General features: G+C 41.6%; 1 protein-coding gene across 2 annotated transcripts in view; it reads left to right on the top strand.

The window, feature by feature from the left end:
- RARB (retinoic acid receptor beta) overlaps nt 1-18,187 on the top strand; it is a 405,968-nt gene that overhangs the window by 70,048 nt on the left and 317,733 nt on the right. The window contains exons 3-4 of one of the 2 annotated variants that reach the window (XM_047100372.1): nt 4,648-4,667; nt 6,764-6,803. The exons of the other annotated variant lie outside the window; for it this stretch is intronic. Of the exons in view, the coding sequence (XP_046956328.1) occupies nt 4,648-4,667; nt 6,764-6,803 (60 nt within the window). The remainder of the gene's footprint in view (nt 1-4,647; nt 4,668-6,763; nt 6,804-18,187) is intronic. 2 annotated transcript variants of the gene reach the window in all.

The following is an 18,187-nucleotide window of genomic DNA, read 5'->3' as shown; positions in this document are numbered from 1 at the left end:
TTGCCTTTTGAGTTGTAGGAGTTGTTTGTTTATTTTAGATAGTAATCCCTAAGTTTGCAAATATTTTCTCCCATTCAGTAGGTGGCCTTTCATTTTGTTGATGGCTTTATTTGCTATAACAAATGATTTTCAATGCGATATAATCCTGCTCATTCATTTTTGTCATTCTTTGCTTGTGGAGTCAGACCAAAAAAATCAACAACGCCCGTGTCAAGGAGCTTATCGCCTATGCTTTCCTCTAGGAGTTCCATCGTTTCAGGTCTTAGATTTAAGTCATTAATCCATCGTAAGTTAATTTTTTTACGTATGGTATAAAATAGGCTAGTTTCATCCTTTTGTATGTAGTTCAGTTTGCACCATTGTCTGATTTAAACTCCGTTTATTGAAGAAAGTGTCCTTTCCCCATTTAATATTCATGTCTCTTTTGTTGCAAACTAATTTGACCATATATGCATGGTTTTATTTCTGCTCTGTCTATTCTGTTCATGGATCTGTGGGTCTGTTTTTATGTCAGTGCCATCTGTTTTGATTACCATAGCTTTGTAGTATAGTCTGAAGTCAGAGAGCATGATGTGTCCAGCTCTGTTGTTATTTCTCAGGATTGCTTTGGCTCTGTGAGGTCTTTTGTGGTTCCGTACAAATTGTAGATTGTTTCAGTTCTGTGAAAAATGGCATTTTGATAGGGAGCGCTTTGAATCTGTACCTTGCTTTGGGTAATATGGACATTTTAACAATATTCTTTCCATTCGTGAACACGGAATATGTTTCCAATTATCTGTTTCTACTTCAGTTTCTTTCATCACTATCTTACAGTTTTCAGTGTACATATCTTTTACCTCCTTGGTTAAATTTATTCCTAGATAGTTTATTCTTTCAGTTGCAAATGGAGTTGTTTTCTTCATTTCTCTTTTGGGTAGTTTGTTGTTAGTATATAAAAATAACAGATTTTAGTACCCTGCAACTTTTTAAAAAAATTTTTTTAACGTTTATTTATTATTGAGAGACAGAGAGACATAGAGCGTGAGCAGGGGAGGGGTAGAGAGAGGGGGAGACACAGAATCCGAAGCAGGCTCCAGGCTCAGCTGTCAGCACAGAGCCCGACGCGGGGCTCGAACTCACGAACTGCAAGATCATGACCTGAGCCGAAGTCGGTCGCCTAACCAACTGAGCCACCCAGGCGCCCCCATACACTGCAACTTTAATGAATTCATTTATTAGTTCTAACAATTTTTGTGGGGTTTTTTGGATTTACTATATATAAAATCATGTCATTCATAAATAGTGACACTTTTACATTTTCCTTTCCAACTTGGATGCCTGTGTTTCTTTGTTCTTGCCTAATTGCTCTACCTAGGACTTCTAATAAAATGTTGAATTAAATGTTTAAGAGTCTTTATTCATGTGTTGTTCCTGATCTCATAGGAAAAGCTTTCAGCTTTCCCCCATTGAGTATGTTACCTGCGGGCTTGTCATCTATGGCTTTTATTATGTTGAGGTATATTCCTCTATACGTACATTGTTGATTGTTTTTATTGTAAACGGATGTCGAATTTTGTCAAATGCTTTCTCTGAATCTATTAAGATCATAAGATTTTTCTTTATTTTGTTAATGTAGTGTGTCACATTGATTGATGTGTGGATGTTGAACCATCCTTGCAGCCCTGGAATAAATTCCATTTGATCATGGTGTATGACCCCTTTAATATATTAACTTGGTTTGTTAGTAGTTTGTTGAGAATTTTTGCATTTGTATTCATCAGAGATATTAGACTATAGTGTTCTTTTTTGGTATCCTTGTCTAGTTTTGGCTTTGTTAAATGAGTTTGGAGAGTTCCTTCCTGTTCAGTTTTTTAGTAGAGTTTGAGAAAAAATTAAATTAAATCTCCTTGCAGTGTTTGGTAGAGTTCACCATCAAAGCTGTCTGGTCCTGGACAATTGTTTGTTGGGAGGTTTCGATTACTGATTTAATCTCCTTACTAGTAATCTATCTATTCAGATTTTCTATTTACGATTCAGTCTTGGAACATAGTGTTTCTTAGATATTTATCTCTTTGTTCCAGTATTTTCCAATTTGTTGATATATAATTTTTGTAGTAGTCTCATGATCCTTTTCATTTCTGTCATATTATCATAGATTCTTTTATTTCTGATTTTATGTACTTAAATTCTTTCTCTTTCCCTCCCTTGCTCCCATTCTCTTTCCTCCCTCCCTTCTTCCCTCTTTTGGTGAGTCTAGCTAAATGTTTGTCAGTTTTGTCTTTTCAAAGAACAAGGTCTTAGTTTCATGGATCTTGTCTATTGTTTTTAGTCTCTCAATCTTCTCTGACCGTTGTTTTCTTTCTTCTAAGTGTGGGTCTCATTTGTTCTCTTTTTTTCTAATTCTTTTAGCTAAAAACTTGTATTGTTCTTTTTAGTTTTTTTTTTCTTATTTCTTAATGTAAGCCTGTATTGCTATGACTCTTAGAACATTTTTTTCTGCATTCCATAAATTTTAGTAAATTGTATTGTCACTTTTATTTATCTCAAGGTATTTTTTTTATTCCTCCTTTTGATTTCTTCTTTGGTCACTGTTTCTTCAGGAGCATACTATTTAATCTCCACATATCTGTGATTTTTTATAGTTTCCTTCTTATAGTTGATTTGTCATGTAATACAATTATGGTGAAAAAATATGCTTGATATGATTTCAATTTTTTTTAAATCTTTTGAGAGTTGTTTTGTGGCTTAACATAAGATCTCTCTTGGAGAATGTTCCATGTGCACCTAGGAAGAATGTGTATTATGCTGTTCTTGGACAGAATGTTTTATATAAATCTATTAAGTCCATCTCGTCCAATGTATCATTTAAGGCCAATGTTTTCCTATTGATTTTTTATTTGAGTGATCTATCCACTAATATAAGTCGGGAATTAAAGTCACCTGCAATGATTGTATCGCTGTATTCTTTCTTGAGGTCTGTAATATTTGCTTTTTACATTTACATACTCCTGTGGTGGGTACGTATATTTATAAATGTTATACCCTGATATTGGGTGACCTCTTTATCATTTTGCAATACCCTCCTTTTTTTTCTATTTTCAAAAAAAATGTTATTTTATTATTTTTCTTAAATTCAGTATAGTTAACTTAGTGGCATATTAGTTTCAGGTGTACAATAGGGTGATTCAACAATTCTACATTCCTCAGTATTGTCTTTAGCATACTCTTAATCCCTTTCATCTATTTCATTCATCCCCTACCCACCTCCTCTCTGGTAACCACCAGAGGGGAGTAGGTAAGAGTAGTTAAGAGTCTGGTGTTTTGTTTTGTTTTGGTTTTGGTTTTGGTTTTGGTTTTTGGTTTGTTTCTTTTATTGCTTTCTCTCTCTCTCCCTCTCTCTCTGTCTCTGTCTGTCTTTCTCTTTCTCGCTGTCTCCCCTTCCTTCCTTCCTTTGACATATAAGTGAAATCATAATGGTACTTGTCTTCCTCTGATTTACTTCACTTAGAATTATACTCTCTAGATCCATCCATCTTGAGGCAAATGGCAAGATTTCATTCTTTTTATGGCTGAGTAATATTCCCTTGTGTATCTATACCACGTCTTCTTTATATAATTCATCTATCAGTGGGCACTTGCACTGCTTCCATAATATTAGAAATAATGTTTCTATAAACATAGCAGTGCATCAATCTCTTTGAATTAATGTTTTCATACTCTTGAGTAAATAGCAAGTAGTCCAATTACTGGATCGTGTGGTAATTCTCTTCATTTTCTGAGGAAGCTTCATAGTGCTTTGCACATTGCTGCACCAGTTTGCATTTCCACCAACAGTGCACAAGTGTTCCTTTTCCTCCACATCCTTTCCAACACTTGTTATTTCTTGTCTTTTTTTAATAGCCATTTTAATAGATGTGAGGCAATACCTTATTTTGGTTTTCATTTGCATTTTCCTGATGATGAGTGATGTTGAGTATCTTTTCATGTGTCTGCTGGCCATCTGGATGTCCTCTTTGGAGAAATGTCTGTTCGTGTCTTCTGCCCATTTTTAAATTGCATTTTGATTATTTGGGGGGCAGAGTATTGAGTTATGTCAGTTCTTTATACATTTTGAATACTAACCCTTTACTGGATATGTCATTTGCAAATATCTTCTCCCATTCAGTAGGTTGTCTTTAAATTTTGTTGATTGTTTTCTTCGTTGTGCAGAAGCTTTTTATTTTCTTGCCCCAGTAGTTTATTTTTGCTTTCATTTTCCTTACCTCAGGAGACATACCTAGGAAAATGTTGTTACGGGCAATATCAGAAAAATTAGTGCCTGTGCTCTCTTCTAGGATTTTTATTGTTTTAGGTCTCACATTTAGGTCCTCAATCCATTTTGAGTTTATTTTTGTTTGTAGTGTAAGAAAGTTTCATTTGTTTGCACATAGCTGTCCAGTCTTCCCAGCACCATTTGTTAAAGCCACCCTCTTTTGGCCGTTGCATATTCTTTATTCAGTGCCCTATTTGTCTTTTATTATAATCTTTTATATATATATATATATATATATATATATATATATATGCATTTTAATTTTTTAAGGTTTGTTTATTTTTGAGAGAGGGAACTAGTATGCAAGAGCATGAGTGGGGGAGGGGCAGAGCGAGAGGGAGACCCAGAACTCAAAGCAGGCTCCAGGTTCTGTGCTGTCAGCACAGAGCATAACACAGGGCTTGAACCCACGAACTGTGAGATCATGACCTGAGCCAAAGTCAGACGCTTAACGGACTAGGCCACCCAGATCCCCACAATCTTTGTTTTAAAGTCTCTTCTGTCCGGGGCGCCTGGGTGGCTCAGTGGGTTAAGCAGCCGACTTCAGCTCAGGTCACGATCTCACGATCTGTGAGTTCGAGCCCCGCGTTGGGCTCTGGGCTGATGGCTCAGAGCCTGGAGCCTGCTTCCGATTCTGTGTCTCCCTCTCTCTCTGCCCCTCCCCCGTTCATGCTCTGTCTCGCTCGGTCTCAAAAACAAATAAAAAACGTTAAAAAAAAAAATTTAAAGTCTCTTCTGTCCGATACAAGTGTAGGTACTCTAGCTTTCTTTTGTTTTCTCTTAGCATGGCATACCTTTCTCCCTCCTTTCACTTTGTCAGTGTGCATGTAGATTGGTCTTTCTTTACTTTTTTTTCATTCAGCAATGCTCTCTTTTTTTGATCGGAGAATTTATTCTATTTACATTGAAATTTTTTTAGATGTTTATTAATTTTTGAGAGAGAGAGAGAGAGTGAGGACCCAAGTTGGGGAGGGGCAGAGAGAGAGGAAGATAGAGAATCAGAAGCAGGCTCCAGGCTCCGAGCTGTCAGTGCTGAGCAGCCCAACACAGGGCTCAAACCCATGAACCGTGAGATCTTGACCTGAGCCAAAGTCCTGCTTAACCTACTGAGGTACCCAGGTGCCCCAGTCCATTTACATGTAAAGTAATTATTGATGGGTTTGTACTTACTGTCATTTGTTACTTGTTTCCTGGCTGTTTTACAGTTCTACTTGCTTCCTTCTTCTCTTTCTCTCTTTTCTTGTGGTTTGATAACTCTTAGTCTTTTGTGTATGTACTGTAGCTTTTTGCTTTGTGGTTACCGTGAAGGGTCACATATAACAGCCTGTGTGTAACAGTATATTTTAAGTTGATGGCAAGTTGTTGGTACACATTCTAAAACTCCACATTTTTACTCCCCTCACTACGTTTCATGTTTTTTGATGTCACGCTGTACATCTTTTTATTTTATGCATTCCCTCCCTGATTATCATAGTTACAGTTATTTTTATTATTTTTAACTTTCATGTGACTAATTTACTACTTTTACAGTATATTTACCTTTACCAGTGAGATTTATACTTTCATATGTTTTCTTGTTACTAATAAATGCCCTTTCTTTTCAGCTTAAAAAAAGGAAACAACCCTTTAACTTTCCTTGGAAGGCTGGTTTAGTAGTTAGTGAATATTTTTAAGCTTTTATTGCCTGAAAAACTCTTTCTCTCTCCTTAAATTCTGAATGATAACCTTGCCAGATATAGTCCGAAGAGTTTTCCTTCATTTTGAATATATTGTGTGATTCCCTTCTGGCTCGCAGAAGTTTTGCTGAAAATCTGCTGATAGCCTTATGGGGGTTCCTCTGTTCATAACAAGTTGTATTTTTCTCTTGCTGCTTTTAAGATTCACTCTTTAGGTCTTGACATTTGAATTATCACGTGTCTTGGTGTAGATCTTTTTGGTCTCTTCCTATTTGGAATTCTGGGCTTCCTGGATCTAGATATTTGCTTCCTTCCCCAGGTTACGAAGTTTTCAACCATTAGGTCTTCAAACAAGTTTGCTGCACCTTTCTTCTGGAACTCTTGGAACACAAAAGTCACTCTGTGTCTTTTTGACTCTGTTTCCATAGATTAGGCAAACAGTTATTTCTTCCAGTCTTGAAGGAGTGGCCTTGTGCGGGATGTAAACCTTATCATTAAAACTTGACCTAGCTGTTGGTTGTCTCTTGATCATTTGTGATTGTCTAAGCAGCCTGATTTATTCTTGACAGGTCCCATTTGTGGAGGATGTTGCAAGACCTATCAGTGTTTTAAAGGCAGGGATCCCGATCAGTTTAAGTTTCATTCTAATTGGAAGCCAGACCCTCAGGGAGCAGCTTTTATAGCATGCGAATACAAATATGCCGTCCTCTGTGACTGCAACTGCCATACCCTAGTGGCCTCCAGCCCAGGAGATACAGTGTGCCCTTGGTGACTACTACAAATATAGGGACTCCAGACAAGTATATGGACTCCTTCCCTGGAGGCCCTGGTGATCTGTAGAGAGGAATAGGGAGAGCACAAAGATGGCGTCCCCCAGCACATGTGCCCTGAGACCAGTTTTGTAGGCTCTAAATGTGTGGCAAATCTGAAGTCTGCTCCTTAGGGTGAAGCTCCAGGATGAATTAAATAGGCCTTTTCCGTAGGAACACTGGGGGTATGTTTTAGACTGCTGTCTCTGTAGCACCCTGGGGAGGAGTGTAGCCTACCAAAAACTGGGTTTCTGATTATGGTAGTCCCTTGGGACCCAGAAATGTAAGCCCTCCTTGCTACCAGAGCCAGGTGATCAAAGGGCACCACTTTCTGGACTGCTTACCACCAGCTTACCAAGGCAGTAGAATAGGCAATGCAGGACCTGGGCACACCCACTGGCATTAGTAAGGTAGGGAGAGAGTACAGGGCCAGGGTGGGTCTGCAAAGACTACAAGGTAGAGGAAGAGTGTAAAACTGACTCCTGCCAGTACCTCCATTTCCCGGAGAAGGTCCCACCGTACTTCTGCCCCTCTGGCAGATATTTAAGATTAGCAAATGAATCTCCTTCACATATAGTCTAGACATCATTCCAAATGCTGCTATTTTGCTGGTCCTGGGGGCAAGTGATTCTGTATGTGAGCTCTTTGATAGAAGTACCTCTGTTCCCTCCAGCCCTTTCCGTCTCCTGGTTGTAATACCTGTAGGTTTTCCAAGCCAGACGTTTTGGGGGCCCATCTCCCCATCGCAGGTCCGGAGGGTTGGAATGGCTGGTTCGAGACAGGAATTCCTTACTCCTCAGGCAGAAACTCCCGGTTTGTGAGATGCTCCCAACTGTGATTCACCACACTGGGGGGTGGGGGTTTGGGGGAGACCATGTCTCTGCTTCTCCTACTCATCTCAATGTGACCCTCTTAGGATTTGTTTGAAGGGTTTGCTCAGCTACTTTTCAGGGTTTTGTTTTGTTTTCAGAGGGAATTGCTCCGTATATAGCTGTAGATTCAGTGTATCCCCAGGATGAGGTGGGTGTAGGAGCTTCCTATTCCACCATCTTGGACAGCCCCCCATAACCTGGACTTTTAACATATAACTATTGGAAAAGAAATTTTATTAAGTGGGCTTCATGCCAGCACGGAGCCCAGTACAGAGCTTGAACTCATGACTGTGAGCTCAAGACCTGAGTTGAGATCAAGAGTCAGAGGCTTAACCAACTGAGCCACCCAGGTACCTCGAAAAAAAATTTTTTTAATGAATTGCTTTTATACTTGAAGTCTGGGCAAGTAATGGCCAATGAATATTGTGTGTGTTTGTGTGTGCTTCTAAATTCATGTATAACATTTATTTCTTACTGATTTATTGACTTTTCAGTGAGATTTTTTAAAGATAGGTTTTCCCCTTCTAATCTTTTATTTATTCATGACTGTCTCTTGACCTATCATGTGAATGTCTATGTTTATAGATAGTTCTATGAGGAATGGTCTTCTAGCCTACAAGGTTTTTATTGCTTCAGCCAGCGGGTGGAAGCTTATGTGCATTTAAACATTGACCCATGTTGTTGTTGGCGGCGGTGGTGGTGGTTAGTTATTCAAAAACATCTGTTGATCCCCAGAGAACTTGCCATTCCTACGTGATAGAAGCAAAAGACCAATATTCTACAGGCAAGATGTAGTTCCTTCCTGCCATTGAGGAAACTTCAATTTACTTGTGAGATATGAACCAAATACACATACATGAGCATCTACAGAATATACAGCTATCTTTACTTTTTCTGTCTTTTCTTGTGTGGTGCCCTCATGGGAACCTCATGGTAGAAAATCCATCTCCCTTGGTGGTGGCAACTTTGTTGACATAATCCCCTAGAATACGAGAGCAACAAGGAAAATTTACTTTATCGTTAGGTAAGGAAGAATTAAAGAAATCAAGAAGACATTGATTAAAGAGGTAGATTGCTCTAAGGATGTCCATGTTATCTTGGAATTTATACAGAACAAAATAAAACACTGTACCAAGAAGTGGCTCATAATCAGATATATAACCAAGACTTCAGAATTTTTTTTTAATATTTGGAGAAACGTTAGTAGAAATTTATGGACTGCAACCCAAAGCATAGTCTTCTCAAGAAGGATAGGAGAGTGTCAGAAATGAAATTCTGGGGGCGCCTGGGTGGCTCGGTGGGTTGAGCAGCCGACTTCGGCTCAGGTCATGATCTCGCGGTCCGTGAGTTCGAGCCCCGCATCGGGCTCTGTGCTGACAGCTCAGAGCCTGGAGCCTGTTTCAGATTCTGTGTCTCCCTCTCTCCCTGCCCCTCCCCTGTTCATGCTCTGTCTCTCTCTGTCTCAAAAATAAATAAACGTTTAAAAAAAATGAAATGAAATTCTGATTGTGTAACCAGGGGAACAGAGAAGGAAAAAGAAATCTAAGGAACTAAGATTTCCATGGCTGCTCATGGAATACGAAAATAAAAGGTTAAAATATGGGAAAAGGTAGGAAGACCCAAGGGTGAAAATAAAGAGTGACACCGACAGTTTATTTTTTAGAGGGCTTGGGTGGCAATTCTGTTTTAGCCTTGTATCATTACGCATCATTATCAAGAACTTGAAAGAGGACGTTGGCATCGTAGTTATCATGCTTGCCTAAGACATCATAAAACGGGGACTATCCCAAAGCTCTTGATGACCTGGAAGGACCGCATCTCACCAAGGGAAACATTAATTCGTATGTGTAAAGTTATACACTCACATTTAAAAAACATCTGCCTCTAAATGGAAGAGGGAGTGAGCTTCCCAGCAGCACTCACAGTGGCTGACAGGAAGTTTGGCGTGACTCAGTAATGTGGTAATGCCTGCTTGGTAACTTCATTTGATGCTCGAATGCAGATCAAAGATTGTGCTGGTGAACCACACTTGGAATAGTATGTTCCATCTGGGTCCCATACTTAAAGGAAGTGTTGATCAAGCAGAATATGTCCAGCACAAAGGACTACGGTAAGAATGAAAAGGGGGCTAAAACCATATGGAAATACACATACGAAGAGGGACTTAAGCCTGGAGAAGAGGAGATACTCATGGAGCTGTCACAACTGTCTTTGGATTCCAGGAGGTCTGATCTATGGAAGCGTGATTACGCTCCATCTCTGTGTCTAGGAGGGTAGAACCAGGGCATGAGGCTAAGAACTAAGGTGAGGCAGGTTTGGGCCGGGTATTAAGAAGACTTTTGGAACATCTAAAATTGTCTGATAGGAAGTTGGTTTCCTCAGGAGGTCTGTATCATTAGAGATGTGTTCACTGAAGGCCCGGTTTCCAGGTCCATCAGAGAGCTTTCTGCCTCTACTGCCTTCTCCCTCTCATGGGCTGCAGTAGTCCTCCCAGACCTTCCCTTTCTATCCAGCTTCATCCATCTAATGCATTCCCCTTCTATCCTTCCCAGGTTCCTTATTCTCTCCCAGACTTTCGAGGCTTCTTCCATCCCCCGGTCCCTTGTATTACCTATAGTATCCCCAAGCGCATGCCTAAAGATACCCCTGCTGCCACCTTAGCATCTCAATCTGGAGAACTCGGTCTTTTCCATGAAAGCACAAATGAGTATCTTCTCCCAAGGCCGGTTTAGTGCCTCCCTCATTTCTATTCCACAGAATTCCCTTCCTGCCTTAGCTGGTGCATTTACCTACGTACGTTGTAAAGATGCACCTACATACCAGTCTTTCTTATAAAATTGTGAGGTCAGTAACTTACTCATCACTGCACTGTGCTCAGGACACATGCTCTTGAATGAATAAATGTCGAGGAACTCCTGGCAGAGGCGTGGCACAAAAGACAGACAAGAGAAACATGGGACAAGGAACTTCTGAGGTTCCTGAAGCTCAGCACCTACATGTTTTATGTAGCAGTGTCACTTAAGATGATTCCAAAAGGAGAGTTCTAAAACTTTTATTTATTTATTTTTTTAATTTTTTTTTTCAATGTTTATTTATTTTGGGGACAGAGAGAGACAGAGCATGAACGGGGGAGGGGCAGAGAGAGAGGGAGACACAGAATCGGAAACAGGCTCCAGGCTCTGAGCCATCAGCCCAGAGCCTGACGCGGGGCTCGAACTCCCGGACCGCGAGATCGTGACCTGGCTGAAGTCGGACGCTTAACCGACTGCGCCACCCAGGCGCCCCTAAAACTTTTAAAGAAATGGTAACCTTAAGAGGCACCTGGATGGCTCAGTCGGTTAAGCGTCCAACTCTTGATTTCAGCTCAGGTCATGATCTCCTTGTTGGTGAGATCGAGTCCTGCGTTGGGCACTGTGACAGCAGCCTGGAGCCTGCTTGGGATTCGTTCATTCATTCAGTCTCTCTCTTTCTCTCTCTCTGTCTCTCTCTCAGTAAATAAATAAACAAGCATGTTTTAAAAATGGTACCTCATTACACTAAATGGCTAGTCATGCTAAGGTGACTGCTTCGAGTGGGCAGCACTGATGTTTTCAGAGGAGTCAGGCACGTTGTTGTACGGTCACATCTGATATGGCAAAGTAGGCAGAACACATGATGTTCTAGAAGAATGTTAATAAGAGTGGAAGCCACTGGAAAGTTATTTGTTTTTGGTTTTTTTTATCATATATAGTTTATTTATTTATTTATTTTGAGAGAGAGAGAGAGAGAGAGAGTGAGAGAGAGAGAGAGAACGCACAGATGGGAAAGGTGCAGAGGGAAAGGAATATAGAGAGAATCCCAAGCCAGCCTCACACCCCCAGCACAGAGCCTGATGCGGGGCTAGAACTCACAAACTGCGAGATCGTGACCTGAGCCAAAGTGGGACACTGAGCCACCCAGGTGCCCCAGGAAGGTTTGTTTGAGGAAATGATTCTGATACTCTGATCCAGCAATAATTGAGTATTGACGAATACCTTGAAATTAGGACTTTTTGTGGTTTTCAGCCATGATAGTCCCAACCCTGAGGGCATTTGGAATCATGTAGGTCTTGGGGTTGTCTTGGTGTGTGGGAGTAGTCTGGCATTAGTGGACAGTCCTCAGGGATATGAACTTACTATAGTAGGAGATAGTCCAGCAACCAAAGAACTGTCTCACCCAAAGGGACTGTAGCTCTCTTCTCAAGAAACACTAATTAAAGAGAGCAGGATGTATTGATTTGGTGATTTTCTTTCCTCTCTTCCTCTATTGTTTTTCAAACCCATACAGTAAACTGATGTGCTAAAGATCAGCAGATCCATTAGAAAATGGACATCTTGCTTCTGCCAGCGGTTGGTGTTCCCTTTCCGCAATGTGGAGTTTTGGCTGGAAAGTGGTTGTATAGTCAGAGGCTACATCTCCCACCACTCCCAATACTTAAGGTGTGGCCACATGACCAAGTTCTGTCTGGCCTGTGATATATAAGCAAAAGCATCCTATATCACTTGTAGACCTGGTGAGGAACAATCTTCGGTGCGGTCCTTCACTCTCTTCCCTTTCTGCTAGCTAGAAGTCAACGTCCAAAGTCATCCAGGAAGCTACATGTGACAGACGATCTTTATCCTATTTAGGATCATGTGGGTGCCTAAATGACTGCCTGACGCAGAGCGTGACCTCACCTCCACCCACCCACTGGTTGGGCCTTCCGTGTCCAAAGAACAAACTTCTATTGTGTTAAACCACTGAAATTTCAGGTTTCTCTGTTACAACAGGTATTAGTGTTTTAATCAGTACGTTTCCAAATGAGTGCTTCAGCTAGGATGCCTCTACATATAAACCATATAGAAGATGCCAAAGCGTCTCTGATTTTTTTTTTTCATTTTAAACAAAATCTGCTTTATTTTATACATGACCCAAAGCCATTTCCTCTCTCATTAGAGTCTGAGCTCTTGGTCTCTGTCATCGCTTTCCCAGTAAGTCAAGAGATTAGAGCTCCTTTTCCGGGCAAGTCTAGGGAAGCTTTTCTTTCTCAGGCCTTGTCTCTCACACACATTCATGTGGGGTCCAGTCAGTGTGGAGCCAGCTTCTCAGCCTGCCTTTTTCTCTCCTCAGTTTGTTTGTGGACCTTTTTTCCCTTTCTCCTTCCCCCATGGTGTGAGTTCATGTGTGGCTGGTTTTCTTGGGCACAAGGCCCAGCTGAGTTTCAGTTCTGTTTGTTGTTTGTACCGACTGTTCAGAGATCAGCTTCGGATACCCGGTGGTCAGAGTTCCCTGGAATAGGGGACCCTGACTGCATTCCTTTAAGCCTGTTGGAAGACAGCACATGCGAGAACACCAGGGCTTTGCCTGGCTTTGTTCACAGCAAAGAAAGATGCCGTATTCTGTGTAGAGTATGAAATATATAGACACATGTTTCTGGAGCCTCTGTCTTCTGCTATAAGCCAATAAAGAATCTTCAATTTAATAACTGTCCCAGATGTTGCCTACCACATAGATAGGAGTGAAACGACCGAAAAGTTCACTTAGTTGGGATTCGCTCACACTCCTTTATCGTGAGGGACAAAAAATAACAAACCTCCAAAGGGCAAAATGGAATCTTACAAAATCCCACAGGAGACAGACAACCAACCGCCTCCTCGTCAGAAGCCTGAGAGGCTATACCTAAAGGGTAAGAACAAAGCAGAATTGAACCCAGTTTTAAAAACTGCCATCCATCTTCAACGAGCTCAATTCTTAATTGGATTAGATGAGCCCCTCACCTTGTCTCCCAGTTAAGAGGGAGGAGAGAACCCACGTCTTAAACAGAGGAAAGGGAATCCCCTGTCTTGTGAGAGATGTCGTCTGGGGCCTCCTCTCTCCAATCAGACTGGTATTGATTAGTTACAACGTACAGACCAGATCACTCAGCCCGATCTCAGCCCAGCACAGAAGCTGGCTGACCTTGGGGCAAAGTTGGTTAACTTCGCTAATCCGTGGTTACTTTATCTGTAATTAGGATGATGATGGGACCACTCATTGGCCTATGTATGGTGAAAATTAAATGAGACGGGACGTGAGGGAGCAGTGCTTAGTGGTTAAGAAAGTCGCCCCTAGAGAGTCTTGGCCCCATCGCTTGCTGAGTAATTTCAGACAAGTCACTTAATTTCTCTGTGTTTCTATTTCGTTACCTATAAAATAGGGTTAGTAATAGTACCTACCTCATAGGATTGTCATGGGAATTAAAGAAGTTCAACCTTATAAAGCACTGAGAGTAGTTTCTGATAGGAAGTATGTGGTATATGTGTGTTGGTTACGTAAATCTCGTAACGTAATAGTTGCTATTATAATTATTATTATCATTATATGATGATGATCACCACCATCATCATCATCCGGTTGTTGTCTTTCTTTAAAAAAAATTTTTTTAGGGGCGCCTGGGTGGCGCAGTCGGTTAAGCGTCCGACTTCAGCCAGGTCACGATCTCGCGGTCCGGGAGTTCGAGCCCCGCGTCGGGCTCTGGGCTGATGGCTCGGAGCCTGGAGCCTGTTTCCGATTCTGTGTCTCCCTCTCTCTCTGCCCCTCCCCCGTTCGTGCTCTGTCTCTCTCTGTCCCCAAAATAAATAAACGTTGAAAAAAAAATTTTTTTTTTAATTTTTTTAATGTTTATTTATTTTTGAGAGAGAGAACGCACGAGGCAGCAGGGGAGGGGCAGAGAGAGATGGAGACACAGAATCTGAACAGACTCCAGGCTCTGAGCTCCATCCGAGCTGTCAGCACAGAGCCCGATGCGGGGTTTGAACTCATGAACCGTGAGATCATTACCTGAGCTGAAGTCAGATGCTCTCCTGACTGAGCCGCCCAGCCACCCCCAGTTATTATCTTTCTAAAGCCTGCTACATTTGACCCTGTGTCTCCTTCCCTTCTTGGAACTATTGCCTTCGCTCTGGGATGCTACCCTTGCTGGTTCTCCCAGCCTGTTTCCTGCTCATTTCTCCTTCACTTTTTTTTCATGAGCATCTTTTTTTTTTTTTTTTTTTTTTTTTTTTTTAGAGCACCCCTTACATGCCAACGTCTCCCAGGGACCTACCCTCAGCCCACTGTTCTTCTCATTCTGGAGTGATGTCATCCTTCCTACTTACCGATCAAATTGCCCCCCATAAACTGATGGTGACTCATCATTCTCATGTCAAATCCATCACATTAGCCCGGGCTCCCGCAGGTTCTAGGTGCCCCTCATTGGCTGTCAGCTGTGTGTTACCTTATGGTCATCCCAGATCATTCCGAACGAAACTCATCATCTTCCCCCTAAATCAACTCCTCTTCCTGTCCCATTCTGTATCTCATCCGTGGACACCTTCATCTCCCCGGTCATCCAAACTAGCAATGCAGAGGTTGTTCTAGATTCCATCTTTATCCTCACAACTTGCATTCAGAGCATCGTTAATAGGCAGCCAATTTTTCTGGCCGATACTCCTCCAGATGGTACTCCCTTTCCCTTATGACTCCTGAAGCTTTAATCCAGACGCCACCACCCTCACTTGGCCCTCTCACGTGGTCTCCTTTCTCTTAGCATGCCCTTTTCAAGACCATTCTCCATCTTGCTACCCTAGTAATTTTCTCAAACACAGAGACAACCCAATATTCCCTAGATTAAAGCCCTCTGAGGCCTCCTTTCTTATCAGTTGAGGACTGAATTACCCTATTATGTCAAGTTCCTTATGACTAGTCCTCATTTAAAAATTCAGTCTCTTGGGGCGCCTGGGTGGCTCAGTCGGTTAAGCGTCCGACTTCAGCTCAGGTCACGATCTCACGGTCCGTGAGTTCGAGCCCCGCGTCGGGCTCTGGGCTGATGGCTCAGAGCCTGGAGCCTGCTTCCGATTCTGTGTCTCCCTCTCTCTCTGCCCCTCCCCCGTTCATGCTCTGTCTCTCTCTGTCTCAAAAATAAATAAACGTTAAAAAAAAATTTTTTTTAATAAAAATTAAAAAAAAAATTCAGTCTCTTATACTTGATTCTTTGGATCGATGAAACTATCATCTTTATCCACATTAAAACTTCTCAAAATGTTCTCACTGTACACGACTACTGTTTGTTCCTCTAAATGAGTCTCACTGGACTAAAATCGAAGCTTCCACTGGGCTTGTCCCTTTCTGTAGGCTTCACATAGGATCTGTTTCCTTGACTTTTTCAGGTTCTACAAGGCCCCCGCATTCTTTGGTTCATGGTCCCCTTCCTCCAACTTCAAATCCAGCGATGTCTGGTGGAGTCTTTATCACATCACATCAGTACTTTATTCAGCTTCTCTTTCCCACTTTTAAGGATACTTCTGTTTACATTGGACACACCCAGAAAATCCAGGATAATCTCCCTGTCTTAAAGCCAGCTGCTTTGCAATCTTACTTCCTCTTTGACATAAATGTAACATATTCATAGCTTCTGCAGGTTAGGACATCTCTGTCTCCAGACAGGCTGTCGCTATGCCTACCATAATGTCCCTTCCCATGTTCCCATAAAATTCTATGTATCTCTGTCATTCCACATGGTAAATATTGTCATGGCATTTGGGTTTTGATTTTTGGTTGTTGTTTTTTTCAATTAATACATAATCGAGGGGCGCCTGGGTGGCTCAGGTGGTTAGGCGACCGATTTCAGCTCAGCTCATGATCTCACAGTTTGTGAGTTCGAGCCCTGCGTCGAGCTCTGTGCTGACAGCTCGGAGCCTGGAGCCCGCTGCACATTCTGGGTCTGCCCCCTCTCTACCCCTCCCCCACTCACACTCTGTGTCTCTCTGTCTCTCAATAATAAGTAAACGTTAAAAAAATTTTTTTTAATAAAAAAAATTTTTTTAAGATGTAATCGACACACAACATTGTGCAAGCTTCAGGTGTATAACATATTTGATACATTTATATACTGCTTCAGTATTCGTGTATTGGTCTGCCTCCCTGACTTAAGTTTTATTTATTTATTTTTTTTTTATTTTAGAGAGGGAGTGTGAGTGGGGGGAGAGATAGATGGGGGAGAGAGAGAGAGAGACAGAGGGAGGGAGGGAGGGAGGGAGAGAATCTTAAGCAGGCTCCACGTTCAGTACAGACTCCAACAGAGAACTTGATCCCACCGCTCTGGGATCATGACCTGAGCCAAAATTAAGAGTCAGACACTCCATCGACCGAGCCATCCAGGTGCCCCACTCTGACTTAACTTTGATCTTTTTAGCGTCTTACTCGTTTTTTTGAATCCCTATCTTAAGAACAAATAGTAGACCCTCGATACATGTGTTTGAAACAATGTAGATAATTCAAATCCCTAGTGATAACCTGAAATCCCTTTAAGGACCAGCACAGAAGAGGGATTGCCCTGTACACAGTATTACAGTTATCCATGTTAATAATGAAGTTTAGATGGAGATTGGCCCACCACCATGTGAGAGGAATGGTGTAAGTGGAATTATTATTATTGCTATAGCTAACACTTATTGTATCTCTTATTTACCGGACGTCGTTTTCAGTGCTTTTCATGTATTAATTTAGGTTTTACAGCAACTTCCTGGTATAGGAGCAAGTACTGTCACCCATTTTATGAATGTGGAAACTGAGGCATTAGAGATTAGATACCTGTCTTCGTGTCAGCCAGCTTGGCAGACAAGAACTCTGAGTGAATCATTTTATTCTGCCAACCCAAACAATCCCTTCTGTGGCTAATCTGCATACATGGGAGGTCGGTGTGGTTAATTTGAAATTTTGTTTATTTCTCATGAAACCCAATAGCCTTTAGCTTCATGGGTTTAAGGAAAGAACTGAGTGAATTAGCTGGCTCCGTCTGAGATTTTTGAGCCAGCCAACTTCTAAGACACATAGGCTAAGGGCCTCAAGTGTAAAAATGAGCTGTGTATTATCTTTCAAAGCCACCTTGGTCTTTGGGAAAATCCTTGGGCCTAACCATGAGTCCACACACGATCATTTTGTCAGCTTGATGAGAGTCAGTCCCAGGGGAAGGCCGGCGTGCCAGGGAGGAAGGATGGAGAAAGAAGCACATTAAATCCACAGTTGCTTACAGCATCTGCCTTTGATGCTGTCTCTGGGGGACACGCTGATCGCCTTCTCTCAGTCAACAAATTCTATGTCTTCTCAGCAGTTCTGAAGGGGGAGAGCCCTTTAAGGCATTTTGTACTGACAAGCTTATTTCTCTTAAAGCTCTAGAATGTAATAGAAGCCATCAGAGGCAGGGAATATTAGGAGGTTGTTTTGCACGACGGCAACAGAATTCATGTTTTCAGGCAACGCTCTCACTTTTATATCAGCAGTTCAATTAGTGGCAGGGTAAACTAATAATACGTATTTGTTTGTACACTGGTTTTTTTTTTTTTTAAGAGGATGATGCTGTTTTGTGGCAAACAACTTTGTTTAGAAAGCTGATGATATCTTTTCCCTGAATTCAAAGCTCTTGCTAAACGGTAACCTGGTTGATTTATAATCTGGGCAAGAGGGAAGACTGTGTGAAGAACTTTAAGGGGATGCCGTCATCCCAGCATGCCTTCCGGAACCCTG

The sequence above is a fragment of the Lynx rufus genome, unplaced genomic scaffold (assembly GCF_022079265.1).
Source record: "Lynx rufus isolate CCGP_SWC_20201006 ecotype Redwood Valley unplaced genomic scaffold, mLynRuf1.p SCAF_5, whole genome shotgun sequence".
Lineage (NCBI taxonomy): Eukaryota > Metazoa > Chordata > Mammalia > Carnivora > Felidae > Lynx > Lynx rufus.
This window is presented reverse-complemented; position numbering and strand designations above follow the sequence as displayed.